The sequence below is a fragment of the Manis pentadactyla genome, chromosome 13 (assembly GCF_030020395.1).
Source record: "Manis pentadactyla isolate mManPen7 chromosome 13, mManPen7.hap1, whole genome shotgun sequence".
NCBI classification, from domain to species: Eukaryota; Metazoa; Chordata; class Mammalia; order Pholidota; family Manidae; genus Manis; species Manis pentadactyla.
Genome location: NC_080031.1, coordinates 100226430 through 100242059, shown reverse-complemented (window position 1 = coordinate 100242059; position 15630 = coordinate 100226430). Strand labels below are relative to the sequence as shown.

At 52.1% G+C, this 15630-nt stretch overlaps 2 protein-coding genes across 2 annotated transcripts; one reads left to right on the top strand and one right to left on the bottom strand.

Moving 5' to 3' along the window:
- The first annotated feature begins 3187 nt into the window (after positions 1-3187).
- STING1 (stimulator of interferon response cGAMP interactor 1) lies at positions 3188-7491 on the top strand. The gene is given in 10 exon segments (XM_057490534.1): positions 3188-3209; positions 3400-3598; positions 3707-3901; positions 4021-4106; positions 4109-4180; positions 5069-5138; positions 5140-5255; positions 5258-5302; positions 5991-6173; positions 6742-7491. Coding segments are annotated over 10 exon segments (1170 nt in total). The 3' UTR covers positions 6924-7491.
- A 2312-nt stretch (positions 7492-9803) lies between these two features.
- On the bottom strand, positions 9804-11866 carry SMIM33 (small integral membrane protein 33). Its single transcript, XM_036896819.2, has 2 exons — positions 11573-11866; positions 9804-10225 (listed from the first exon to the last, which is right to left on the bottom strand). Exons 1-2 carry the CDS (start codon positions 11579-11581, stop codon positions 9836-9838), a joined length of 399 nt encoding a protein of 132 aa, XP_036752714.1. The 5' UTR covers positions 11582-11866; the 3' UTR covers positions 9804-9835.
- Between the last annotated feature and the right edge of the window lie 3764 nt (positions 11867-15630).

Below are 15630 nucleotides of genomic sequence, written 5' to 3'. Positions count from 1 at the left end.
ACCAAGGTATGTTCAATGTCAGGAAAAGAAAACCTAGAAAACATAATGAGCAAAAAGGGGGAAATATACTAAAAATCTCACTGTACAGAGTAATCCTTGTTTAGCATTTTGTCATACATCCTTCCAGACCTTTTTTCATGCAATGTCTATTTCTTAAAATGCAATTAAACATTTATTGTTATCTGGCTATATACAGATATGCTACAGATTTATAGTGTACTGATCATACTAAACAAAATTATGATACAATAAAGAAAATTGCATCTTAAAAAATGCAATTATACTGTTTTGCACACCCCTTTTCTCCAATAAGAAATACATAATGAGCATTTAAGAGTGAATAAATACAAAATTACATCATCATTTTTAGTGGCTGCTCAACATTCTACTGTAAGATGAACCACGATTTAGTTATTAGTCTCCAATTGTAGGGCATTTAGATCATTTTTAGTTTTTCTCTGGCTTAAACAACACAGCTCGGCTACAAACATCTGAAAACTGGGTATCTTTGTGCCCTTGTCTGCTATTTCTTACAGAAAGATTCTGGAAGTGGAATACTAGGTCCATGATTTTATGTGTTTTTGAAGACATCTAAAGCACAGTGCCAACTTGGCCTTAAAAGAGAGGAGCTTCCCCAGAAGGGCAGAGACAAACAGGTTTGGGGGAAATGACGGCCAGCGAGGAGTGCAGAGCTGGCAGCAGTGGTGCCTCCCCGGGGGGGTTGGTGCTGTGCAGCCAGGAGGATCCCGGAGGCCCTGGGCTGCTCGGCTCAGCGGACCTGGGGGCGGGTGTGGAGACCCCACTCCAGGAACTCTGCTCAGGCCTTCTCTTGGGCATCCTTAACTTCCTTTGGTTCTGAAGGAGCTGAGGCCTTGCCCACCTCAGGGAGGCCCTTCATGAGCCAATTGAAGGGGAGAGAAAGTGTGGGGAATTCCCTCTATTTGTAGGAAATGATTTTCACACATGCAAGCGTTTTCTGGAAGCCTCCTTGCTGCTGGAAGGCCAGCAGCATTGATGAGCATGGTGTGTCTTGTTGATGCCGGGGTTTCTTGTTCGCGGAGTCGAAGAATGAACTTCGTAAACACTCAAGGTAGCGAGAGGCTTTTATTTAGAGATAAAGTGAAAGGACAGAGCTCCTGGCTCATGCCGGGAAGGGACAAGAGAGCCCCAGGGTGCTGCGTTGTCTAGGGTTTTATAGGTGGTTGAGAGCCAAAGGGCTAGGGATGCACACCCGCTAAGTGGTCCCAAAATGTTTATCTTTGAAGAGACATTAAGTTTCTTATTAGTCTTCCGGGTTATTTACAAGAAATTTACTGCTCTGATTTCCTCCCAGGATAGCAGCTTCCTGGTCTGGGAGCATATCAAGACTGCCTGCTTTGCTCCCAAGGTGGGCTGAGTTATTGTCTGTTTATTAAAGAGTATGTTAAGAAACTTACTTTTTAACTAGTTGGGTTTTAAAATGCAATCTTATCTTCAAGATGGAATCCTTCTTGCTTTTACTATGTTATTTTGGGCTTGCTTGTTAAATTGTCCAGGTTGCAGATCACTTGATTAGGGCTGGAGGAAGAAAAGTAGCACCTGGGTAAAGTCAGAAAAATAAGCAGGGCCCCCCAGCAGGCCAAAGCAAATCTCACAATGGATTATCTTGCTTCGTTTTTTTCCGGAGGCCCTCACCCTCCTCTGCCTAAGCCCCTGGTCCCTGTCTCTCTGTGATGTGGGGTAGGGTGCACGCAAGGACTCTGACCTGGGCAGGAATGAACTGCGACACCCCAATCCCACTCTCCAGGCCCAGCCCAGCCTGAGACTGAATCAGCTTATCAGTTTGCCAAGGAGCAGCCAGAGACATTCCCCACCCCAAGGGAAACCCTAAGTACCAGGCTTGGTTCTGGCACCTTCTACCCCTTCCTGTGAAATGAACGCACAGAGTAAGCTGGGCTTTGGGGCAATTTCCCTGACTTCAAGTCCCAGGCCCTCATGAGACCTTGGGCAAGTAAATTCACCTCACTGAGCCTCTGGTTACCCATCCCCATACTGGATGGGTACCCTGGTTACCAACAGGGATAGTATTGTACCTACCTGGCAGGGTGGCTGAGTGGATTAAGTGAAGTAATATACACACTTGGCATAATGTCTGGAGCATGGTGAGCACTTTTATTACTACTACCATTATTATTGTCCACCTGATGGCCCTTTTGGCTGGAACCACCGGGTTTTCTCTGAGAAGTCACAGGCGTGGCCCCTTCCTGTGGACAGCCAAAACCTCAGTCCCTGTAGGCTTTCTGCTGCTGTCAAGCCCTTCACTGAAAGCTGTTGTTACAGGAAATAACTTCATTTTCCCCTCCTCCCTCCTGGTATCACAGTCTTCAGAAGAAGAGGATCTGCCTCTGGATGTCAGAATAAAAATGCCCAGGCAGGGCTGGTGGTGTGGTGCGAGTGCTGTCCGTGGTGAGCGTGTGGAGCCCTGCACGGGGTTGGCAGAGGGTGTTTGGCCCAGAAGCTTGAGAGGAAGCTGGAGTTCAGGGGAGTGTGGGGGAGTTTCTGAACATCCTCAGTTTGGGGTAGCAAAGGGGAATGGACTGGGCTTCTCAAGCTTCCCCCAAGATTGGGGCATGGCTCACCAGGGTCTTGAGGGTAGGGGCAAAAAATATTTCCATCCCCAGGGCACCCCTGCTTGTGCTCTGGTGAGATGCCAGCGCTGGAGCTTTGCGGAGAAAGTTTCAACTGCTTTTTAGCGTTCTTTTCCAGGCTGCATCCAGAGAGGCTGCCTGTGGTCAGCGGGAGCCACAGCACTGGCCTTTCCTCTCTGTTGTCTTTTGGAAAGAACCTGTGCTCTGCAGGGGCCGGCCAGCCAGAGTCCTGAGGCTGAGGTCCCCGGGGACCCAGTGATGGTGGCAGCTTTCTGGATGCTCCTCCCTGACCCCAAAACTGTGGTTTGCAGCTTAGCCGACTAAGGTCCTCCCTGCAGTGGATTCGGGGAGAGGGAAGCCCAGGTCCCCAGTGGTCCCTTAGGTGGGTGGCACCTCACAGGACACTTTCGGGTCTGGGTCTGGGACAGTCTCTGCCTTCTTTCTTTACCACACCTCTGGTCTCACTGGGGTTGGGTGGGTGTAAAAGTGTGGGCATGTGCCCTTCTCCACCTGCTCTGTTTTCAACAAATCTCTCCTGGACAGGAGCTCAGAGATGTTGCATGCCCAGCCTGGTCCCTAAAGGTACATCCAAGAGCAGCCTTGGGGTATATGGCTGGACACCAGGGAAAGACCCATCTTGGGGAAGGACCTAGCCAGGGCCTTGGTCCAGAGGTGTAGGAGCGTGAGGGGAGCACAGCCCTGGACTTCGTCGTGCCCGTGGACGCCTCACTCCAGCTGTACCCACCCGTCCCATGGCCCTCGGGTCGCTGAGTCCAGAAGACAGCCTTGGTCTTGCTGCTGGGTGTCTCTGGTGGCCTTTGGGGGCTGGGGAAGCCATCGCACCACACTCTCTGATGACTGGTGCTTCACCTGGCCTCCCTGCAGCTGGACCTGCTGCTCAAGGGGGTCTGCCATCTGGTCAAGGAGCTGTGGCACGTCCGCTCCAGGTGGCTCCCTATGGGGCACCCATGGTGATTGGGAACCCAATGCGTCTGACTCCCTTGACCCCCAGCCCTGCCCCGCCTTGAATCTTTCTAGCTGAGTTGGGCTGGAGTCTGGGGTTTGACTGTCACCTGCAGGTACCAGGGCATCTACTGGAGGGCTGCACAGGCCTGCCTGGGAGCCCTGCTGCTGCCACCTGCTAGTTCTATTGTCCCTTCGCAAACATGGCTGCCTGCCCGTCACTTGGATGCTTGCCCTCCTGGGCCTTCAGGTATGGTGCAGAGGGAGGTGGAGGCTGTGGCTAGTGGGACCTGCTCTGAGCTCAGTACTGGGCGTGGGACCAGTCCAGAGGCCAGTCTTTAGAGTGGGGCCTGTAATATCCTGGAATAGTGGGTTCAGCAATAGCAGGGAGGGGAGCAAGTAGGTAGCAGTTTGGGAAATCTTGGGGGAGGAGGGCTCTGGTTGTTCTACCTGGAGGCCCCCAGCCCCACCCTGCTGTCCAGGGTCCGGCCCCAGCTGAGGTCTCCAAAGTCTGCGAGAAAGGAACTTCAGCGTGGCCCACGGGCTGGCATGGTCATATTACATCAGGTTCCTGCAGATGATCCTGCCGGGTAGGCCATCCTCTACCCCCATATTTCCAGATCTGCAAGACAGACAGTAAGACACATAGCCTCTTGTGTTTCCACTAGTTTTCTTTTTCAAAGAATTTTCATGTCTAAACAAATCATTTGATTCTCCGTGCAGTCCTGTTGGCATGAAGGATGTTATTGTTATGCCTGGTTTACAGGAAGGAATATGGGGCTTAGAACCATTAACTTCTAATGACTTGTCTGAGGTCACCCATGAATTCTTTCAATAAATATTTACTGCATGCTGTGTACACTTCATGTGCATTTTCTCTTTTAATTCATACTCCATGAGGAAGAGATAATCATCATCCTGTTTTAGAGATAAGAAAATTGTGGTTCCGAGAAATAAAATGACTTGTTCAAAGTGACTCAGTTCAGTGAGAGGAAAAGATGGGATTTGAACCCAGATCTGTCCAGTGTCTGGATCCTTGATGACTCAACTGCGAGCCCATGTGTGGTGTCTCATTCTTCTGACTTGCTGGTCAAGACTGTGGTTCTCCCATGTCTCACTGCTGTCCTCCCCGAACACTGGGGCTTCTGCTAGGAAATGGGTCTGGAGCTAGAGGCGTGGCTCGGTGCACCAGGAATGCCAGGAATGTCAGGGCTTTGCCTCCTCCTGGAGCCCGGAAAGCTGTGGTGAGGAGTGGGGCTGATGGGAATCTTGACACAGGACAAGTGAGAGGAAAAGGGATGGTGGGAGTAGGTGGAGGTACGGGGAGGGTTGCTGGCTACTCTGCCTTTTCTGGCCTCCTGGACAATATGAGTAGACATTGTACCCACATACGAGGGGACCAATGACCTCAGTATCTGTCCTGGGTCAGATGGGAGACAGGGTTAGTGGGAATGACTTCTTGGTCCTCTCCACCCCAGGGCTCCAGGCTCAGATGCAAACTTAAAATAGTCTCCCCCAAAACATGCTGTGGGTGCAAGGAGCCATTGGCTGCAATTCTCGTCCCACTGCACTGTGGGGTACCTGACGATCTGAGTGTGGCTGGCCTCAACATTTGTTTCCTGCATGAGATGCCCCAGCAAAGCTTCGGCCGTGCTGGCATCATGGGTTAGTTTACAGCAATAGCATCTATGAGCTTCTGAGACCAGGTAGCTGTGAGTGTGCAGGGAGGTGGGTGCTGCTGGGAGCTCTGGCCCCTCACCAAACACTGGTACAAATTCACTGCCCTTCTCTGAGCAATTAGTCCCAGAGCTGGGCCAGATTCAGCTCTGGCAATGATAATTATAAGCAACATTTATTGAGCACTTACATGACAGATGTTGTTCTAGATGCTTCATCTGACCACCTCACCGAGTCCAGGGAGGGTTATGACCCCTTCTTTACAGATACAAAATGAGACTCAGAGGACCAGCAAGGAAGGGGGCAGTTTCTACTCGAGTACACCACACTCCTGACGATAAAACTGCCCTGATGAAGGCTGTGAGTACATCCGAGGGACTTTCCCTGAAGGGGGAGGGGGCCCAGACCAGCTTGAACCCCATAGCCCAGCCCTCAGACTCAATGTCCAGCTGGAGAAGAGAAGTCCCAGGCCAAGCTCGTGGGGCCTTGCCCTAGGATCTTAGGAGGCAGATCTGTGAAGGGTAGATTTAGTGCAGCCCTGGCCCTGATGTTAGGAGAGAGGTGTCAAAGGCAGGGCCAAGCACACAGCCCAGACCCCATCGGGGTGGCCGTCTCCCAGAACTCCATCTCTACCGACTGGGGGAGTGGGACTCGGCAGTGGCACTGGGGACCAGGGTCTGCCTGGTCCCTGGTTGAGTCTGGTCTTTCTCTCACCTCCTACAGGCAATAGCCTGTGTCCTGGAGTGTGCCACCCCTGGCAGACCCTGTTGGCCATGTCACAGGGTGGCCAGGCCGGCTTTAGTTAGCCGGATCAGCTTGAGCAGGCCAAACTCTTCTACCGGACATTTGAAGACATGCTGGCAGATGCCCCTGAGTCTTGGAACAGCTGCCACCTCGTCTACCAGGGTGAGGGGTTGATAGGCTGGAGGGCGAGAGGAGTCAGGGGACTCTCCAGGGGGTCAGAGCGAGATATGGCAGCACCATGCCCTGGGCCTTCCCGAGTGGTCATGGCATTCAAGCCCTGTCCCTTCCTCCCCTGGGACACTTGATTTCTTTCCGGGTCTTTGGTTATGGGTTCTGGATGGAGCATGAAGAGATGGGCTTTAGAGGCCCCTCGCTTCATCTGGGGATGCCAGAAGAAGCCAGAAGCAGCCACGAGTCAAAGACCGGAGCTGTGGCTTCAGCTCTGCCACACCTTCACTGTGTGACCATGGGCAAGTGTCTGCCTCTCTCTGGACATCCTCTCTAAGAGCGAGAAGATGGAATTCTGTTATCTCGAAAATCACTTCTAAGTTTCAGAATCCATGAAACTAGCCCCAGTGGCTACGGATGGGGAGGGGTGCAGGGAGGTGGGGGAGAGGGAGGGTTGGAGGTTCTGCCAGCCAAGTCCTCTGGGTGTGTTGGAGTGAGAATGTGTGAGGGCCTCACCCCAGTTCCCCACCCCTTCCCCACCCCCGTTCCAGAACCCTCCTAGAAGAGGGAAGCAGCTTCTCCCTGTCACTGGAGACCCTCCAGCACCTGTGGCAGGAGGACGGGGAGGTCCCTGTGGGCAGCGTGGAGACCTCGGTAGTGCCCGGTTCCGCCGTGTTGTCCCAAGAGCCATAGCTCATCAGTAGCATGGGACAGCCTCTCCCGCTCTGCAGAGATGTCTTCTGAGGCCCAGGGTCCCCTAGCTGAGCCCCCACCAACCCCTAAGACTGTGGATGGGGGGGGTTCTTCAGCAGCTAGATTCCCAGCAGAGCCATTCCCACCCAAAGGAGGCCTCACAGCAAAGGTCTCTGGACTTGACACCTCAAGATGAGCCCTGTAACCTTCAGCAAACTGTCTCCCTTCTCTGAGTCTCAGTGTTCTCATCTGTGAAAGAGGGTTATAGTCATCGAGGGTTGTTGTGAGGACAAGACTGTGTGGAAGTTTACCTAAGTGCCAGGAAAATTTAAGGATCACGTCAGGGGTCTTCCGTGGCCTCTCTGGACCTATTCTCCACCACCCCTCTCCACCTCCTTTGCCCTAGGATGGCATCAACAGGCTCCCCAGCCCTCTGCCCTCTGGCTTTCTGTTCAAGTTCCTCACTGGGGAGCCCTAGTGGGAGAATGGAGGGAAGGAAGAGGGTGAGGTTGGGGTGTTTGCTCCCCCAGCTCCCTCCCTGCAGTATCGAGGTCACTGGGGGCTCTCTGCATCTCTCCATCTTCACTCATGGCTCTGGGACCTTCTCAGAACCCTGTCTGTCTCCAGGTTCCATTAAGGGCTCCCCCCGCCCCCCAGGCCCAGCAGGGGCTTCCCGCTGAGGGCCATCCCGGAGCACGCATCCCATTTGCCAGTTTCCCTGCACCTGCCCTTTCTCAACAGTCCCCTTGTTTAAACAGTCCTCAGATCACCCATGTTTTCCTGGCTGGACTCAACCATAGAAGCGATTGGCATTTATTATCTTCAGTGTCCAAATCTGCTTGCCCAGACATACTTCTCATACCCCTCCTCAGCCTAGCACAGGATGTGGGGGGTGGGGGGCAGGTACCGCTTCAGTGTGGACAGGACCTGCCAGTCAGGCTGAGGACCTAGAGTCCGGCAGCAGAGTCCCCACTCCACCTGCCCTTTCAGGGTCCTTGTCTCTGGTGGAGACTTGGGGGGCAGGGGGAGCCTAAGCCAGCACTCGATGCCATGAAGGGTACACAGCTGCATCCTGGGCACGGGGCTGCTCAAAGGAACAGGGGCCACTGAAGAGGCGTCCCCGATGAGAGAGGGCGCAAAGAGACAAGGTGGAGAGAGGGCTTGTGTGAGGAGACGGGACATCCTCTGAGGGCCGTGCCACCTGCCGCACCTCATGCCATCACTATTAGAACTGAGTCGCTGCAGCAACACTGTGATGGCGAAATTTCTCCACCTAGGAGAGCGGGTGGCCGGTTCCTACCAGTTCAAGCTACTCCGCTCTGGAATGCTTCCCTCCCTCCCCCCTTGGTTTTTATCACAAAAGCTCAAAATGAATTTCTGAGAACAGCATCCCTGTGGAGAAAGGCTACACACACACGCGCGCGCGCGCACACACACACACACACTTGCCAGAAGGAACCAAATGCCCCCAAGGAAGAAGACCAAGAGAGTGAAGAGGGATCCCCCCCATCCCTGCTGTCCCAGCCGTTCTGCCACCAGGCCCGAGGTACCTCCAGTCACACCAGTCACTCCTACACCTAGAAATCAGCCCGGAATCAAGGGCTCCCCTCACCCATCCAGCCCCCACTGTGCTACTCAGGCTGTGGAGTCTGACAAGCCCACGTTCAAATCCCAATTCACCACTTAGGACCTGTGTCCACAGGGCCGACTTGATGTCCCAAGCTGTTGACTCCTCCCGCCAAGGTTGCTGAGGAGTGACCCGTATGACTGTAGGCCCACCAATGAACCCAGTGCCCAGCACACAGCTGGCCTAAAAGAAGGAGCAGCTATTAACAATAAAGCTGCCTCTCACCAGTCCCAAAGGAGGCAAGCCAGTCCTCTGCACACATTACAATTTCTACCTCTGTTCCTCTTCATCTTCTGTTATTTCCCAGCCTCCCCAACTGTGCTGGGGTCCCACCGAGGGCAGTCTCCGTGGTTGGCTTGTTGCCCCCACGTATTCCCCAAGGTAAAGTACCCAGAGGTCCCTCGGTAAAAGTCTCTCTGCACGTTCTGATTGCACATAAGTGAGGTTCGGAGCTGTCAGGGAAAGGGATGCCTTTCTAGAGAGCCACTAGGAGGCTCAGCTCTGCCTCCCTGGCCTCCTGCATCTTCCCAGCCTCTGTGTCCCTCCTGCTGTGGGTCCTCACCCGACTCCTCCCTCCCGCAGACAAGCTCCAGGGAGCTCCTTTTTCTTTCCTGTTTTCCCACCAGCTGGAAGGTTCTGGGAAATTTCCAGGGATTTCTAGACTAGTTTCAACAGGCCCATGCACACAGAAAGTGGGAGGTAAGGAGAGCTGCCAAATCTCCTCCATCCCATCCTGGGAAGGCAAGACAGAGCCTCGCTGCAAGAAAGCGGGAGCCATTCAAGAACAACTTGGGGAGTTCCAGTTGGAGCTTGAGGCTTTGCTAGGGCCTTGGAAGTTGTTGAGAAGGCCCAGGCCCTGACAGCCAAAGGGTGTCTCTCAGTCGGGGAAGGGCACCTTCTTTTCCCGAGTCCCAGAGGAGGCAGACCCCGGGGCTCCTTGCCAGAGCCTCTGATATCCCTGCACGGGGCTGGGGGGGCCGGAGGAATCTTCCAAGCTGGCACCCAAAGCGGAGGAGATTAGGGATGGGAGGAGGGAACAGAGACTCCGAGAAGGAGGCAGGGGGCTCGGGGCTCTGGGGGTCCCTGAAGAGGAGGGAATCCCTTTGTGAGGGCGGCCTTGCGCCCTGGGAATGCTCACAGCAGCTCATTTCTTCTATTTCTTCTGTCCACAGCCACAGGGCTGCCCCTAAAAATGTTCTGCGGAGAGGGCAGCTGCAGCTGGGTCCCTGTATGCCCTTCGGAAGCGCTGATGCCAGGCCCCAATTTGCTTTCGCCTTAATCCTCTGTCCATTTCTTGTTCTGAGCCAGGTCAGTCCAACTTTCCAAAATGTCCCTCCTAAAGATATGTGACTTCATCGATGCTGAGCCTAGGCCCATCTGGCACAGGGCAGGAGCCAGGAACCGGAGGTCCCTGCTGGGCGTCCTCAGGACTGTCCTGGGGGCCCAGCACTCGCCAGTGGATGAGGTAGATGCCGTCCTCCGGCTTTGGGGCTGGTGGTTCTGTGGGGAGAGCCGCATGGCCGTGGTGTAGTCTTGGCCCAAGGCGGACGGCCACCACGATACAGACTGCCAGCAGCACAAAGACAGCAACGATAGCGGTGAGCAGGGGCAGCCCGTCCCCTGGAGGGGGCTCCCGGGCCCCGCCCAGCACCTCCGGGAACTGCCGCTGGGGTTCCTGCCCTGCTGAGCCGGTCGCAGCGGGAGAAGGCCATGGGTAGCGGTCAGCCTGGGAGGGATGTGGCAGAGAGAGGGGGTGACTTGGGCATATGCACACAGAAAACGACCAGAACAGAGAGCGATGGACACCCAAAGGGAACCGAGAGAGAAACAGAGCACCTCAGGAAGGGAGAGAGAGGAACAGAGACACAGAAGGAGAGAGACAGAGACAGAGACAGAGACAGAGAAACAGAGAGATACACACACACATGGCAATAGAGAATAAAAGAAAAAGAGAGAGTAAGAGAAGAATACAAAAACAAAAAGAAAGAAAAGGAGATATAAGGAAAGAGTCAGAAGTGAAGACAGATACAGAGAGAGGAAAAAGAAACAGGGAGATGAAAGTCGTTCAGAAAGGGACAAAGAGAGGGGCTTCACTACAGTCTGGCAGTAGAGTTCGGCCCCCCAAGTCCCCTCCCACTGCTCTCTCTTCCCAGGCCTCCATCAAAACTCCTAGGTGGTCATCTGTCCTGGGTCAGCACCCACAGCACCCCAGGGGCTGCTGCCCCACATCCAGGCCAGTGGCAGCAGGCAGCTGTTTCTAAAACCCCGGGAAAGTCATTGCATCCAGCATCTTCAGTTCCCACTAATGGACCACGGATGGGTGATATTGTAGGGGAGGGAGCAGAAGAAGAGATATGAACCCCAGAAGCTCAGGGTGAGGCAAGGGGGACACCTCACCCCATAACATCCCCCCTCAAGGTCTCGGGATTGGATTTGGGGGTGGAGGGAGAGGGGTGCCCTGGGTGGATTGCTGGCTCTGTGCAAGACAGATGGAGGACACCCTCTGCCAGCCTCCACCTCTTTTAGGACCCAGAGTTTTCTGCCAAAACCTGGGGGCCACAGTCCAACCTCTGACTGTCTCTACCCTGCTAGGTATTGAGTGGCAGTTGTGGGGTCTCAGCCTGAGGGTAGCAAACCCCCAAACTGTAAACCCAGGAGCTGGCCAGGTCACCACAGGCTCAAGGAACTTCTCCTCCCCAGCATCCCCTTCCTCAGCTGGACCCTCAGAAGCAGACCCTCTCCTAACCTGAGTCCCCAGCCTGGCCCCCCCATTGGTAGGCAGGTGGGGTCTAGGGAAGGCTGTCCAGAACAAAACCACTTCCTTAGGTTCCTCAGTCACACTGTCCTCCCCATCCCATTCCAATACTGTCCCTTCGTGTGTGGAAAGCCCTAGACCCACTGCACTGCTTGAAAGCCTGAGACTCTCCGGGGCCCAGGCCACAGAGCTCCCAGGCTGGGGGGTGGGGGCAAGCAGCTCCGGTTGTGCAGGGGAGAAGCGAAGCCCAGGCTGGTGAAAGGCTTGGGGTTGCTGCAGGGAGTCAGGCCAGCCTGGCAGGAGGGGGTGAGAGTCTACCTGGTACATCGTCCACTCGGCGCAAGGCTCCCTCGGGACTGCTGGCCGGCAGGGCAAAGGAGAGCCTGCCACCCCAGCTCAGCCCCTACCCTGAGCTGCCACGTCTATGGGGCTCACCGGGCACACACCCTCTGCACACACACCCTGTGCTCTCTCCCGCGCTTTCACTTCCGTGAACATCGGAACAACTCCGTGCCCAGCCCTTAACTCTGATAGTGCTTTAACCTTACTCCTTGGCACCTCCTTTCAAGCCCCCTGCCAGCTTCAGGAGCCTGGCTCTGCCTGCCCACCCCTATTCTACCAGATCCCAGACACTAGGCCCCTGCCCCCACCCAACCCCACCCCCAACCAGGACATGCCACTCCCACCCCAACTGATTTCCTGAAGTTACTCCTTCACTTTATTTTTAATGCAGTATCTCAAATACACTGGCACGTGTGGACTCTAAGATAAGAAATCTTTCTGGCCCAACCACCAGCTCTGCCCATCTCAAGAGTTTCACATTTATTAAAAAAAATTTTAAGAACAAAAATATCACAAATAAAATAGAAGCTCCCCTCTGACCTTTCCCCTTCTCCCCATCATAGGGATAACCTTTTGTTGAATGAGATTATTTAGAACTTTTTTAAAGTATATTTTTTATTGATGTATCATTGATATACAATATTATATTGATTTCAGATCTACAACGCAATAATTCAACAGTTATCTACATTGTTAAATGCTCAGCCCAGCAAGTGTATTTACCATCTGTCAACATAGAAAGATATAACAATATTCTTGACTATATTGTCTATGCTGTACTTTCATCCCCGTGACTCATTTATATTATCATTGACATTTTGTGCCTCTTTATCCCTTTCAACTATTTCACCCCACCATCCGCAGCCCCTCCCTCATGGTAACCACCAGTCTCTTCTCTGTTTCTATGAGTCTATTTCTGTTTTGTTTATTTGCTTGGTTTTTTTTAGATTCCACATATAAGTGAAATCACATGTTATTTGTCTTTCTCTGCCTGCTTATTGCACTTAGCATAACACCCTCTAGGTCCATCCATATTGTTGCAAATGGCAGGATTTCTTTCTTTTTTGTGGCTGAGTAATATTCCATTGTATATATGTACCACCTCTTCTTTATCTTGAATGGGATGTTTATCATTCCCATGAAGACATTCTTTTCTCTTAGGGTTATTTTCTTCTTTGTTTTTACAAATATGAATTTTGTATGTCTTTGTGCATTTGTCTGAGTGTTACTTCATTTGAGAATACGTATGCTTTAATGTGTCCAAGACACAAAAAGTGCCTACCAGTTTCTCCTTTCTCTGAAGACCATCTATAAGGATAACTATTGATCACGACTAACTCCATGGGACAACCATCCCTCATTCTGTTCCTTGCCGTACACATACCATCCTCCACTCTAGTCTCACGATCAAGAGACTCCCAGTCACTCCCTTCACCCAGTGACTTGATCCCAGGAGGCAAGATGTAGCTTCCTGATTCCTTGTGTATCAACTAAGCTGCTCCACGCCCTGACATTCAGCATTCAGGGACCTCACTTAGGCCCAGGTCGCTGCGCTGCTTACCTGACCTGCAAAGTGAGCAGGATCAGTGGCAGGCAGGCCTTGAAGCCCAGCGAGGAGGCTGCGCCCTACCTAATGTGATCAAAGCCCTGGTCATCCTCTCCTCCTCACCTTGGTTTGCTTAGACCTCAGCCAAAGGGAATCTGGATTCTGCCACAGTGCAGAGCTTCAGCCACTCTGTTTGCCTCCTGCCTCCTTCAGACGCACATCCCATCGCTCTCACAGGCACTACCTCTGGGGCTCCAGTCCCTGAGTCTAAAAGTCCAATTTATGAAACTTCTGATGGCTAATTCTTCTCTTTCCATCCCTCATCAATCCTGGATCTATCTCCTGAAGGGCTTCAGAAAGATAAGGGGGTGGAACTTCCAGGGCCGGGCTACTGTCCCAGCCTTCTCTCACTTTTCCATCTCCACGCTCACTGTTGTGAGCTACTCATTCCCCATTCCCACCTTTTAAACCTTAACCGTCTTTAATGGCTTAGTTCAAGCGTCACCTCCTCCAGGAATGTATTCTTCAGGCTGTATGGAAGTAGCTTTCTTTCCCTTAAACCCTATAGCGGTATGTTTCCTACCTTGCTCCTGACGCTTGTCACACTTTGTCTTATGTTACAGGTGTGTGGGAGCTCCCTGTTCTTCCTACTCTTCAAACCCTGCAGGACATTCCTGTCTGTGTGCCAAAGTCTATACAGTGCCAGGTACGACAGCAGATGTAGGACAAAAAAGTTGGCTGAATAAAACCAGGACATCGCAGACTACCTGCTCCCCCCCCAACACCCTGGAGGCTTGTAAGCAGCCACCGTTCACGGCGGGAGGGCTCTTCTGAGCCACTGGAGTGCTCAGACTCACCTTTCTGTCTCTTTTTGTTGTCATGGAGCCTGTTAGATGGTTTCTAAACTGATCAAGAATCTGCTCTTATTTCACAGAGAAGAAGAGCCCTGGCTTTCGAGGTCTGAGCACTGGAACCAAAGATGAAAAGAGTCTGGAGGCCCCCGACTCAGTTTTGCACAGGGGGTCACTTCTGTTTTCCAGTTCCCAGGGGGAGGTGGAAGTGGTCTTGTGGGCCTAAGGAAGAAAAGCAGCAGCCTTTCTTCCTTCACTGTCCCCACTGAAGGAAGGCAGGGTTAGAAGTCAGCAGAAAGAGCTGAAGGAGAGGGACTCGTCGAGGCATTCGGAGCAGGCCAGAAGGCGCCATGACGGAGGGGGGGACCTGGCTGCCTCCAGGACTCACCTCGAGCTCTGGGTCACCGGGGGTAAGCCAAGAGCAGGGCAGCCTGCCTCTTCACGCCCTACTTCCAGCCTTCTTATTAAAAGCTAGAGGTCTGTAAGGGTGTATGATTTCTTTGTGAAGTAATGAAAATGTTCTAAAATTGATTTTGGTGATGGCTGTACAGGGTTCTGAATATACTAAAAGCCACTGAATTGTACACTTTAAATGGGTAAATTTTATAGTATGCATCTTAGTCCGTTCACGCTGCTATACAAAAATACCATAAATACCACTGAACTTATAAACAAAAATTCATTTCTAACAGTTCTGGAGGCTGAGAAGTTCATGATCAAAATGCCAGATTTGGTATCCAGCAAGCCCACTTCCAGATTCACAGATGGTGACTTCTCACTGTGTCCTTACATGGCAGAAGGGGCAAGCTTGCTCCTTAGGGTCCTTTATTTTTTATTTTATTTATTTATTTATTTTGGTATCATTAATCTACAATTACATGAGGAATATTATGTTTACTAGACTCCCCCTGGGGTCCTTTTTATAAGGACACTGATCCCAATCATCAGGGCTCTCCTCTCATGACCTAATCACCTCCCAAAGGCCCAGCCTCCTAATGCCATCACCCGAGAATGTGTATCTTACTTGAAAAAAGTGTCTATGCAGATCTAACTAAGTTAAGAATTTGAGGCTGTGGAGGTCATCCTGTATTATCCACATGGGCACTAGATTCAGTGACACGTGTCCTTGTAAGAGACACACAGAGGAGAAGACACAGAAGGTGATGTGAAGACGGAGGCAGAGATTGTAGTGATGTGGCTACAAGCCAAGGAATGCCCAACAGCCACCAGAAGCTGGAAGAGGCAAGGAATGGATACTCCCCTAGGCCCTGTGGAGGGTCTGTGGTCCTGCCAACACCCTGATTTTTACTTCTGGTCTCCAGAGCCATGAAAGCATAAATTGCTATCTTTATAAGCCACTAGTTTATGTTAATTTGTTACAGCAGTTCTATGATACTAATACACTAGCAGGTACCACCTTAAGCGAGGGATCAAGGGAACATCCTCAGTAAGGGAACAAATCAAAATCATGTACCAGTTGATAAATGCAAAGACAAGGTCATACACCCTAAATCTAATCAAAAGGAAACATCAGACAAACCCAAATGAGGGATACTGCAAAATAACTGGATGGTAACCTTCAAAATAAGGTCATAAAAGTCCAGGAAAGACAGAGGAACTGTGCCAGGTTGAAGGGG